The 13,576-nt window shown below is 40.7% G+C and overlaps 1 protein-coding gene across 1 annotated transcript in view; it reads right to left on the bottom strand.

Annotated features, from left to right (window-relative positions):
• slc44a3.L (solute carrier family 44 member 3 L homeolog) overlaps positions 1–2,331 on the bottom strand; it is a 46,306-nt gene extending 43,975 nt beyond the window's left edge. The window contains exon 1 of the mRNA XM_018258536.2: positions 1,738–2,331. Coding sequence (XP_018114025.1) covers positions 1,738–1,761 — 24 coding nt within the window. The 5' untranslated portion in view covers positions 1,762–2,331. The remainder of the gene's footprint in view (positions 1–1,737) is intronic.
• Between the last annotated feature and the right edge of the window lie 11,245 nt (positions 2,332–13,576).

The raw sequence follows: 13,576 nt of genomic DNA, 5'->3' as shown, positions 1-13,576 counted from the left end.
GGGGTTTCCTTCTCCTTTAAAGGAGAAGAAAAGTCGTTTAGCACTTGGGTTGCCAAATGTTAGGCACCCCCATGTGAATGTATTTACTTACCTGAAACCCTGGGCCGTTGCTCCTATCAGCAGAAAACTGCACCGGCCTGGGGTTATTACAGAAGTGAACACCACGGAGCGCTTCTCTTCCGGCTTCTTCTTCCCAGGCCGGGGCAGTTTTCTGCTGATAGGAGCACCGGCCCAGGGTTTCAGGTAAGAGAATACATTCACTTGGGGATGTCTAACATTTGGCACCCAAGTGCTAAACGACTTTCCTTCTCCTTTAAGACCCTGGCCCTTATGATCGGTTGGGGTTAGGGATCAGTTAAAGCAGGGGTCCCCATCCTATTGGTATTATATCAGTTTTTTTATTTCAAAAAAACTTGTCTCCAAGTCAGGAATTCAAATGTATGTGCCTGCTTTGAGGTCACTCAGAGCAACATCCAAGGGATGTTTCTCATGAGCCACAGGTTAGGGATCATTGAGTTAAAGGATGCTGGCACACTGATATAAATAGCATACCCAGGATATGGCTAATGTAAGACCAAGTGTTTTCTCTGCCAACATCTGGCAAATAGAATTGGCCTGTCACTGCACACACTGGTGGATTTCAGCCATTAGCCTAGAAAACTCTTCATGCAGCCTTTATGCTACACACCATATAGTAAATGGTAAAGTTCATTCCTATGGCTCTGTACAGACAAGGCAGATGAAAAAAGCTGAAATAAACTGAAATGAGAAAATATATATTCATATTCAGGGTTTGTTACTGTTCCTACGGGAATAAGTCGGTACCTTTATTGTGCAGGGTGCCAAGCTAAGTACCCACCGATGTTAAGGAGTGGCACAAGCCTGTGGTGTAGTTGTGTGGTGTTGTAGTGAGGTGTAATAGTGTGGTGTAGTAGTGTGGTGTAGTAGTGTGGTGTAATAGTGTGGTGTAGTAGTGTGGTGTAATAGTGTGGTGTAATAGTGTGGTGTAATAGTGTGATGTAGTAGTGTGGTGTAATAGTGTGGTGTAATAGTGTGGTGTAGTAGTGTGGTGTAGAAGTGTGGTGTAATAGTTTGGTGTAATAGTGTGGTGTAATAGTGTGGTGTAGTAGTGTGGTGTAAGTGTGGTGTAGTAGTGTGGTGTAATAGTGTAGTGTAATAGTGTGCTGTTGTAGAGTGGTGTAGTAGTGTGGTGTAAGTGTGGTGTAGTAGTGTGGTGTAATAGTGTGGTGTAATAGTGTAGTGTAATAGTGTGGTGTAGTAGAGTGGTGTAGCAGTGTGGTGTAGCAGTGTGGTGTAGTATAAGTGTGGTGTAGTAGTGTGGTGTAATAGTGTAGTGTAGTAGAGTGGTGTAGTAGTGTGGTGTAAGTGTGGTGTAGTAGTGTGCAGACTCTCTTGCCACGATTATTTGGTTAACCATTTCTCTAAAGCTGAATGTTTCTCTAATGTTTACTGCACGTGAGTAGAGAGCCATATAAAGCAGCCACACACACTGCTATGCCCCAGGGCAAAAGCTTCGCGCCCACATTATGTTCAGCCCCGGGTACAGACAAACTTTCATTCTCCAGGCGCAAACTTCAGCGCCTGACGAGAAAACGCTGCCATTGTAGTTCTGCAACTACAGAAGAGGCCGTTAAAGAAGACACCAACTTTAGTCCATGAATTATCTGTGGGCAATAGAGAGACAATGTGCATGTGTTACAGTTACTGTGCCATTACCTGGTACTCCCCGCAGCAGCGCATCGTCAGTCAGGCCTCTGGAATTGTCTCAGACGGTGGCTCCAGCCCACAGGTACAACATGTTCGTGCGCAACACGGCGGTATATTCCCAGGAGTCAGAATATTCCCAGGAGTCAGAATATTCCCACAGCGAAGTGGCCGCGCTGCCAGTTAATGAGTAACTCGAGGCCAATGGAAAAGTGATGGGAGTGTGTTTGTGATTTCCTGTATCGCCCGAGTGACTCCAACAGCACCTCGCCCGGCGCGCCCACACACAGGTACCAGAGCGGCTGTAGGCGCCTCTTTAGTTCTATTACCCCTCCGGGCTGTTGCTACTGACAGGCGTGAAGTACATTTATGCTCCAAGCGGAAAAGCAACAAGTCCCGGTGTGATAGTGACGAGCGAATCTCTGTCCCGCCAGGTGAATAGTTCCTGCCCGGACTCTGAGTTCGGCCAAGGCGCGTGCCCGTCTCCCCCACCCTATGACTGGCTGCTGGGCCTCACACTCAGCCACATGGGAGGCGCGACCTCCTGGCACACAGGCACACAAGCTCACAGGCACACCGAGCAGCAATTGCTAAATATACACTCGCACTGAGGTAGTGTCACAGCCCGGCCACAAGCCTCTAATAATATACAGGGGCTCCTCACAGGATTGTCTTACTGATGTACTGCAACTAACCAATAGTGACACCAACTCACACACAACTTACAAACGGTCTCAAATCATTCAATGCAAGACTTGTTTTCCCACAGAAAATAGATATTTCCATATTTATCTTGATTTGCAAATGTACACTCAGGTCCGGTTTGTTTGCCAAATATTTGTTTTCAGATTTATTACTGGAAACAGCAAGTTGGTGTGTTACACTGGCCAATGGATTGTTCACCACAACCTGAGGAAAACTGCACATTTTCTGTTCATTTGTATAGAACTTTGGGCTTTTCGTTCTGCCAAAAATGTGGGAAAACCTCTGCCCCCCCCCTTCATAAATGTGTGTGTGTGTAATTGTATATATGTGTGTGTGTGTGTGTATATGTGTGTGTATATGTGTGTGTGTGTGTGTGTATGTGTGTGTATATGTGTAAAGTGTGACCTTGACACATGTTGGAAATAGAGCATCAATAAGTATTTTGCTATCTTTATATATTGAAAAAAGTGCATTTTAAAACATACCTTTCGTTATATGTTACACACATGTTTATACCTGTGTTTGCACATGATTATTCACTGCTTTAATAACAGTTAGGATTTGACCCTACTGTATGTATTATGAGGATATTTATTCCACACCTTATAACCCTATTCTATACACAAGAAAGCCCAGGACAAATTTACCAAAAGTGCCTCCTCCCCACATAATTAAACCCCTGAACCTTCTTTAACATACATATGAGCACATCAGTTCAAGGCAATGTTAGAAGAAGCCAAACCTTAGGTCTGTCTGATTCAAAGCACTTTGAAGTATCATTTCTGCTTCACTTTGTTAGGGAGTTTACTATGAGGAGCACCAGTCTGGAAAAAATTAAGATTTATTCAGAAGGGGTATATAACATATAGAAACCTGCCCACCGGTAACTTATCATTTCCTTTAGGGATGCACCGAATACCGAACCGAATCCGAACCCTAATTTGCATATGCAAATTAGGGTTGGGACGGGGAAAAATGTTTTACTTCTTTGTTTTGTGACAAAAAGTCACGCGATTTCCCTCCCCACGATTTGGATTCGGTTCAGCCAGGCAGAAGGATTCGGCCGAATCCGAATCCTGCTCGAATGCCGACCGAATCCTGGATTTGGTGCATCCCCTAATTTCCTTGTCTTTAAGCCTGATGGAATAATATAGAATGTGGTTGACCCACATTTGTGAGACAACATCATTGGCATCTGATTCACTAGATGGAAGTCTGGTCTGCCTGCTGTGGAAATCCTGGAGTTACCATCAGGTGCAGGGTGGTGGGTAGCTTCATGATCCCTAGCATCAATAGGCACAGTTGCATTTAACATCCATATTGGAGCACCCACACTTGTGGGGGTGTTCATAGATGACACCTAAAGGCTGAAGCTGGGTGAAGGGAGGGGGTTGTTTATTCAGAGGGCTTCACATTTGACTGGCTATTGGTTTTGGTTGTACTCAAAAAAAGGAAGAGTAATGTGACATTATTTCACTAACGGTAGACCACAGATCAGTAAACTCTTTTCACTCCCAATTCAAGGCAGCTATGAATTTTTATAGTTCATTGCTATGCCCAAAGTCAAAGTTTGTAAAAGAAACCAGCTTAGGCATGTTAATGCTTATAGATTTCTGCCTGTTGCATGGACATATGGAACCATCCTCCTCCTGGATTTCTTCATAGCAAGGCAATGTATAGCCTATGTATTGTAATACAGAAGTTTATGGCAGAGACCTCCACCCAATGGGCTTTTTATTTGTTATAATATTCCCATGCCCCAATCACACACCCCAATCTATTCAATGCTTTTAATTGTACAGTTTAAATGAATTAGAATGAAAATTTATATCAAGTGGGAGACTGGGCTGATGTTGGAGGAAACTGGGTGTGGGGTAGATTCCTGTGCAGAACCAATTTGTTAAACCAAAGTTCGACCCGGGACCCGTAATCCAGACCTGCATTCTTACCTGCTTGAACCCGCTACCCGACCCGCAAGTACCCGATCCATGACCCGTTGACCATCAAGAATCAGGAAGTGCTGTCATTGTAAACTGAAAGTGACATCATCAAAAGTAGGCGAGATCAGTAAAAAGGAGTAAAACTCGCTATTGAGAAGACCAGCGGCCCGACCCGCAGAACCGCGTCTATACCCGCACATGAAACTTCTATCCGCAACCAGCAGGTTGCCCGCTTTTTTGCGTGCGACCTGCGGGTACCAGACCCGCTGCAGGACTCTAGTGTGGGGTCAAAACAGGTGGACAATTGAAAAATTTGACAGGTCTGTTTTTTGATGAATTTACAACAACCAACCAAGCATGTCTTTATGCATAGCTACTATTACTACTCAGTAAGAGATAATTAATTCTGTATCCTAGGGAAAAACCTCCAATTACACCAGCACACAGGCTGGTATGACACTGGATAAAGCAGCTTTGGAAAGCATTTGTGCTGGTACAGCTACATAATTGCTATTTACATTATTTCCATTTTTGTACCAGTCACTGCAGATTGTCAGTAGGATATGCTTTTGCCTCACTGATCCTATCCATTCTTTAGTTGTGACGGTTAACTAGCTGTTGTTATTTTTCTTAAATAACTCTTGCTATTTTCATTTATTGGCAGGATGACAAAGATAATACTAAGCAAGAACACAATAGTGTCTGGAATGTGCAATATAAGCTTCTTCTATAGTTCTTCTTCAACTACATAGCATGGATACTAAGTGGGTGGGTACTGTAGGAATGGTTTGGGTGCAGTGCATAACCTATCCTTGTGGCTGTTGACCTTGTAATAATGTAAGAGATAAGGATCAAAGATCACATTATAATTCACATACTTATGTACACGTAACCTCCCCTTGACAATAGATGGAGTGTGACATGTCCCAAATCTTATGAAGGATGATAGGAGAAATTGCAAGAGTCTCAGGTTGAATATTTCAGACATAAAGATTCTATATAATATGGCTCATCCACTGTAAGGATTACTTTTTTATTTTACATAATGTAAGAATAGAGTTCAACTATTTCCAACTTTTTTCAATATGCAGGCGTATGTCAAGCAGCAGTGTACTGCATACAAGAGCCTATATTGTGAATGCAACTGTTGCCAATGTGTAAATGCACAGAAATTAAGGATGCACTGAATCTGCTATTGGAAATTTGGCCGAATTGATTCAGAGAAATGGGGAACCGAATATGAATCCTAATTTGCATATGTGAGTTAGGGACGGAGAGGGAAAATGTCGAAAAAAATTTTTACTTCCTTGTTTTGTGACAAAAAGCTTTGTGATTTCCCTTCCTGCCCCTAATTTGCATATGTAAATTAGGATTTGAATTTGGTTCAGCCAGGCATAAGGATTTGGCCGAATACTAATCCTGTTGAAAAAGTCCAAATCCTGTCCGAATCTTGAGCTGAATCTTGAATTCGGTGCATACCTAACAGTACCTAATAGGGCCTATTTTAGCTCCCAGTCCAGACCTGGCTCCGAATTACAGAATGCCCATCTCCCATAGACTCCTTTTTTATTCAAATAATCCAAATTTTTAAAAATGATTTCCTTTTTCTCTGTACTTGATCCCAGCTAAGATATAATTAATTCTTATTGAAAGCAAAACCAGCTTATTGGATTTATTTAATGTTTACATGATTTTATAGTAGACTTTAGATATGAAGATCCAATTACAGCAAAATCCCTTATCCAGCAAACCCCCGGTCCCAAGCATTCTGGATAACAGGTCACATACCTGTACAACAATCTGCCTCCCCACATTTTTTTTTTTGAGGACATTTTCATAGAACAATAGCATAAATGTGACCTTGAAAGGAATATGCCTTCTATTCTTTCTAGAAATGCTTGAAGGGGTTATTCACTCCCAAACACTTTTTTCAGTCCAGTTATTTTCAGATTGTTCACCAGAAATAAACACTTTTTACTTTTTTTATTTTTTTTACTATTTTTCCAAAATTGAAGTTTGATGTTCCTGTCTCTGGTGTTTCAATCTGGCAGCTCAGTAATTCAGGTGCAGCATCTGAACTGTTATAATTTGCTACATTAGTTGATACATGTATCAGCAGCATCTTTGGAATATTAGCAACTATTGTTTCAATTATAACAGCTGCCTTTCATGAAACTCAGGTATTTTGCTCAGCAGGGCAATGAGAAGAATGTATCAACCAATGTATCAATTTAGAATAGTTTTAAGGGTTGGTGACCCCCTTTCTCCTGGAGCTGCCTTCGAAAGACATAACAGCAGTGGTACCTAACCAGTTTCTGGCGAGCAACATGTTGCTCACCAACCCCTTGGATGTTGCCCCCAGTGGCTTATTTGTGAATTCCTGGCTTAGAAGCAAGTTTTGGTTGCATAAAAACCAGTACTGCCAAACAGAGCCTCCTGTAAACTGCTAGTCCACAAAGGGGCAGCCAATAGCCAATCACAGCCCATAATTGGCACCCCAGGAACTTTTTGGGGATCCCTGACGTAGAGAGTGATATTCTGAGACAATTTGCAATTGGAGGGAAAAGTAGTAACCTCCTCTGTTAGCTGGCAAACATGGAGTCAGGTAAAATGAGAGAGCTAGAGTTAATTGCATGAGCTAAAAACTTTGATATAATTGGTCTTACTGAGACCTGGTGGGATGAAACCTGTGACTGGGCTGTCAATTTAAATGGCTACACCCTTTTTAAGATGGACAGAGGGGTTAAAAAGGGTGGAGGACTTTGTCTTCATGTAAAACCTGAATTAAAGTGGTGCTCTAAAGAAATAACTATGGATGACACTGGAGAGGGTGTGGAATCCCTTGGGTTGAGATTTCAACTGGGCAAAAAACTATGAAGAAAATTTCCATTGGTGTATGCTAAAAACCACCTAATAAGTGAAGAGATTGAGTCTCAACTACTATTACAAATGGGGGCTGCTTCACAACTAGGTTAAGTTATTATTATGGGTGGCTTCAATTATCCAGACATTGGCTGGGGTAATGGGGTTGCCAAGTCGGAAAAAGCTAATAGGTTTGTAAATATGCTGAATGACAAGAGAGCCTGGGACGCAATGGTGCAGCTCACTAAGGCTAACGCCACACTATCTCCAGATGCACCTTTATGGGGTAACAGTAATTACTCACACTTAGCTGCATTCTTAGAAGTGGGAATTTGGACTAAGTTAGGGCTAAAGAGGTTGTCCCAAGTATACACTGATTGGAGTCTTCACACACTGGCTACATTTCGTCAGACCCTCTCTCTGCCTGATTTATCCGAGAGATACAACCAAATCAGCCATCTTTGCTCAACACAATTTCCAACTCCTCCTCTGCAACTACAATACACGGGGTTAGAAGAATTAGTTTCTCAGCCCACCAAGACGAAACTCCTCTCCAATACCTACAAACACTTAATTTCCAATAGATATGATCCCCGACCCAGAGTGAAATATAAGTGGGAGAGCAGCGGGGTTATTGTGGACCCAGATGATTGGGAAGAAATCATAGACAATCTTTATATTCCTTTGGTGAGTGTTAGAGACAAACTTATACAATTCCGGATCATACACCAAACATACCTCACTCCGCAGAAACTGTATACTATGGGGAGGGTGGCTTCACCCGGCTGTCCAAGATGTGGTGCTTCTGTTGCCAATTTTATGCATTTAATGTGGGAGTGTCCAGTGATACTCAGATATTGGAGGGCAATTGTGAGCTTTATGGCTACGGAACTGGAACTTCCCCAAATACTTAGCCCTGCTACCTGTCTTCTGGGTCTCCTGGACTCCGTGATACCCAGAGTAAATAATAGATGTCTGATGAGGCTGCTCCTCTTCTACGCAAAAAAAGTGGTTGTCCTGCACTGGATGGGCCGAATGCCACCGACATTGAGTAGATGGATTGGACTAATCAATTGGAACTGTACAAACTCACGTATTTAGCCCGAGGATGCCCAAAGAAATTTGAAAGTATATGGAAACCTTGGCTCGAGTCGCCAGCCACATCAACTAACCAATGAACATCAATTTACAGCCATACTTCCCCCCCTTCCCCCTTCTTTTCCTTTTCTATCTAGCTTCTCTTCCCTCTATCTTCTTTAAGTTGTAAAATTCAATAAAAATTAATCTTTAAAAAAAAAGAAAATATGCTGAATGACAACTTTTTATTTCAGCTAGATCAAGAACCTACTAGGAATGACTCTCTTTTGGACCTAATAACTAATAATACTGAACTCATCTCTAGCATTTGTGTGGATGAGCATTTAGGGAATAGTGATCATAACGTGGTCTCCTTTGAGATTAAGTTGCAAAAACAACTCTATAAGCGGGAAACTAAAACACTAAACTTTAGGCGGCCAAACTTTGCCTGCAACATATTAACTGGGAAAGGCTTTTCACAGGGTTAAATACAGAAGAAAAATGGAATGTCTTTAAATGCTTCTTAATAAATGCTTCTTGTAAGCAAGGAATGTTGTTGCAAAGCAAAACCATTGTGGTTTGAAATAATTGTTGGTGTCGAGGTTGGTAAGAAAACGTGCTTTTAAAGCTTTCAAGTTAGCCAAGACAGCTGAAACAGTTGTCAGGAATAAGGAGACAAGTTAAAATTGATATGGAAAGCGGCATTGCAGCAAGGGTAAAATTAACCTAAAATTATTTTTTAAGTATGTAAATAATAAAAAAATTAAGCAGGAGGGGGTGGGATCATTGTTGTCATTGTTAAAAAACGATACAAAGTAAATAATGTAGACAAATTTAAAAGTTGCTTAGAATTGCCCATTCTATAACATACTAAACGTTAACTTCAAGGCGGACCACCCCTATAAACGTTAGTATTAGAAAAACAGTCACAAATAGGAAATGGAAAGTAGTTGAAAAAAGTCTTTATTTTTAGTGAACTAACTGAAAACAACTGAAGTGAAAAAAGTTTTGGAAGACCCATTTAACAACCCCTTTACTAAATGTAATAGCTATTGAAAGCCGTATTTATGTATCTCTTTCTGTCCTCTGGATAAAACAATGTAACAGGAGTCAGGCTTTCAACATTGTTTTAGGAGTCACAGCTAGAAGTGCACTGAATCTAAAATAGTCAGTTACCACTTTTTAATAGCGACTACATTTTCAAATCTTTAAAACCAATGGAATTGTATAGTGAATGATTATTTGCTTAGAATTTTGTTTTTAATCACTGTGGGAAAAAGTAATTTTTGGTGGAGAACCCCTTTAAAAACCTTTTCGGTGCTAAAATATGAATATCTCAAAAAATTTGAGATTTTCAGACAATTACTAATGAAAAAAAATCTGAAAACCTCTCAAAGACTAAAAGAAGTCCAATAATATCAGCCCAGCATCCATTGACTTCTATGGGACCTTGACAGCTTTTACTTAGCACAGTTTTGTATTAGTGTTTTTGGTGGTTTATACACTAAATCTGAAAACCTCTTAAAGTCTTAAAGACCAAAAGAAGTCCAATAGTATCAGCGCAGCATCCATTGACTTCTATGGGACCTCAACAGGTTTTACTTGGCACAGTTTTGTATTAGAGTTTTTTCGTGGTTTATACACTTGATAAATCTTGAATTTTTAATGTTTTAGAGAAATTAAAAAAACACATTTTTAGAGAAAAAATAAAATTTGTGAAATAAATAGAAATCAGAATGTTTCTAAATAGCCTCCCCAGTGTATACCAGTAAACTATTTCATTAACTAATTAGTCAACCTATAAGGAGAAGAGAGTAAATAAGGTTATGGCTACTAATGCTGTATTTTATATACAGAACTTCCTGTACCAGCCCAGAAATGCAGCAGCCCCATAATAATAGTATAATTTTATCTGGATAGGCCATTTTTTGCAAGTCAGTGGCTCAACCTCATTGTTCCTTGAGATACTACTGAGAAACTTATGTCAAAACTTATGAAGAATTAAGAAAACATCAGCATTAAAGTTAGTTTATATCATGTCATAGAAGCTTATTAATCAATTCTGATGCTGAATACACTGGTTTATAAGCTGCCATACAATTTTAATTGAAATTAATTACTAAACAGGTGTATATCTTGACTTTTACATTATATTTATACAGTCTATTGTAAGTCGATCCCCAGGCCTGGATTTGTGGCAATGCATAGACCTAGGGCTGTACAAATTAAAGGATGGCATGCCTGAAGGTTGCTTACATCTGGAGCACTGGGGACTTGGCAGGTAGCAGATTTGCCAGTGTCTGTGCTTCCTTGTTCTCCAGATGGATGCGCATGATCGTGAGTAGGGATGCACCGAATCCAGGATTTGGTTCGGGATTCTGCCTTTTTCAGTAGGATTCGGATTCCGCCGATTCCTTCTGCCCGGCTGAACCGAATCCGAATCCTAATTTGCATATGCAAATTAGGGGTGGGGAGGGAAACCGCATGACTTTTGGTCACAAAACAAGGAAGTACATTTTTTCCCCCTTCCCTGCAAATTAGGGAGTTTGGATTCTTTCACAAAGGATTCAGGGGTTCGGCCAAATCCAAAATAGTGGATTCAGTGCATTCTTAATCGTGAGGGAGGAGGGGAGCAATAGGGAATGCTGGCCTCTGGGTGCCTACACTAGAAATCCCTAAGCTCAGGTAACTAAAAGCAGCCTACAGCATATGCTGTCAATCAGCAGAAAAAGATGGGGAGCTACTGGGGGGGCATTTGTGGAGGCACAGATCTTCCATGCTAAAGAAGTGTAGAGGCCTTGAGCTGGTACAAAAGCCAAAAACATATCAGGCCTCATTTGGGAACATAAATAGACGCATGCCTCTGTTCACCATTTTAAGTTACTTGAAAATGCCCTCCCAAAACACAGGGATTGTTTGTCCATATATTACAATTTATTCAAGCTGGCCAACTAAGTCAAAGTCATCCCTGGTCTGTCCAGTCCTACACTCACTTTCATCTGACCACTGATTATTAACCACAAAAGATTATGAAAAAAGTACATGCAGATGCATGTAGGTGCAGAGTTGTGCAGCAGTTGTCGTTCTTCCCGGGAGTCTTCCCTGAGCTGAAGCATACACAGTGGAAACCAATTTGCTTTTTTTGCACTTTGCCCTCTGCTTAGGGCATTGTGCAAATATCCACAGATCCATTTCAGATAGCAGACCTTTGTTAGGCAGTGTTCCATTCAAGAGTGGCGGGCAGGGTGGACACGAAGGCATCACCCCTCCTGCTCCCTACCCACCTTTAACTTGCACAGAGGAGCACAACAGAGCATTCATATTTATGTTGGTATCCAATGACAAGTGTGAGATACAACCCTGTAAAATAGAAGCTTAAGGGTACAACTACATGGGCAATTTCCCCGCCGATTGTGCTGGATCCGACGCTCTGCACCAAAACGCAGGCGTCAAATCGGATGCGACGGAAAACAAGGTAGGAAATACAAATGTCGGATGGTGTTGCAGAGTTCATCCAATGCGACACGAATTTTGGATGCAGACGTGGCATGCAGCGTCTGCATCCGACAGTCGTGTCACGTCAGATGAACTCTGCGACACCATCCGTCATTTGTATTTCCTACCTTGTTTTCCATCGCATCCGACTTGACTCCTGCGTTTTGGTGCAGACCGTCGGATCCAGCACAATCGCGGAGAAATTGCCCATATAGTTGTACCCTTACAGTGATTTTTTATAACTGTCAGGTACACTTTTTTACAAACAATTTTAGATTTATGAATAGCCGTGCACTCACCCGCTTCAACATAATTTCACCCTTGCTGGTAAAAAAACGGCAGTGCGTGAGATAACTTTAGACACTAGAATAATTTAATTGTAAAGTATCTCCAATCGCACTCAATGGATTGAATTGTTCCAATAAATATCTATAAATTATGAGCTTCCAAATTAATTCAACCAATTAATATAAACCAGCATTTTATTACATCATTTTTAAAAAATCAATTTATGTAACACATCAAATAAATCAATCAATTTGTATAACACATTAAATAATTCATTAATTATACACAAAAAAATCATCCATTTAGTGGCCAGCTCATGTTAGATCCTATGTTGCTTTGTAAGAAAAAACTTGATGAAGTTTAAAGTGTACGAGTGCTGTTAAAAAAAATTCATTATAAGCAAAAGAGCGAGAGGGTGCGCATATAATTAGCATGTAAGTTCCTCAATTCCATGTATTGACACTCTAAAACGCCCATAAAAATTCATTAGCTTATAAGTGTAAAAGTGAAAGGGAGGGTAAGTGTAGCCATCTAGTGGTCAATATAGTAGTCAGTATTAAAAAGATAGAAAATGATGTCTTTAATGGTTTCCAGAACCCCCACAGTCTGAGAGACATTTTGTATCCACCAGAAATTGTACCCCCTAATCAAGCACAAATACTTTTGTGTGCTCTAGTAATATCACCCACGGGTAGTGTTTTAGCCTCCAACCCTGGTTGCAGAAATGGCAGACATCCACTTATCACTGTACACACAGGCAGATTGTGTCCAGAAAAACCCACACTGGAGCTGGTAGAAAAAACACCATGTAGCACATAACCCTAAATGTTTGCTCGCAAGGGCATTGTTTTACACTTGACAAAGAGAACCAAGGCATGACACATTTAGTAGTGTGTGTGCAAATAAGGCAAGGTGCTTGCATATAGTTTTGCCAATGCCTCTTTTCTTATAACCTTTTGTTGTATATTGTAAAATATAATTACCTTGAACTTCGGTGCTGGTGCACATAATAATAGAAGTGGCACAGCAATAAATTGCTTAATGTTTGGTTACCAACTTAACCCATGTCTATTACCATTTAAAGGGATACTGTCATGGGAAAACATGATTTTTTCAAAATGCATCAGTTAATAGTGCTGCTCCAGCAGAATTCTGCACTGAAATCCATTTCACAAAAGAGCAAACAGATTTTTTTATATTTAAAATCTGATATGGGGCTAGACATATCGTCAGTTTCCAAGCTGACCTCAGTCATATGACTTGTGCTCTGATAAACTTTAGTCACTCTTTACTGCTGTACTGCAAATTGGAGTGATATCCCACCTCCCTTTCCCCCCAGCAGCTTAACAACAGAACAATGGGAAGGTAACCAGATAGCAGTTCCCTAACACAAGATAACAGCTGCCTGGTAGATCTAAGAACAGCAATCAATAGTAAAAAGCCAAGTCCCACTGAGACTCATTCAGTTACATTGAGTAGGAGAA

Source organism: Xenopus laevis, chromosome 4L, assembly GCF_017654675.1.
Source record: "Xenopus laevis strain J_2021 chromosome 4L, Xenopus_laevis_v10.1, whole genome shotgun sequence".
Classification (NCBI taxonomy): domain Eukaryota; kingdom Metazoa; phylum Chordata; class Amphibia; order Anura; family Pipidae; genus Xenopus; species Xenopus laevis.
The sequence above is the reverse complement of the archived record's forward strand: the minus strand, read 5'-3'. Positions and strand labels throughout refer to the sequence as shown.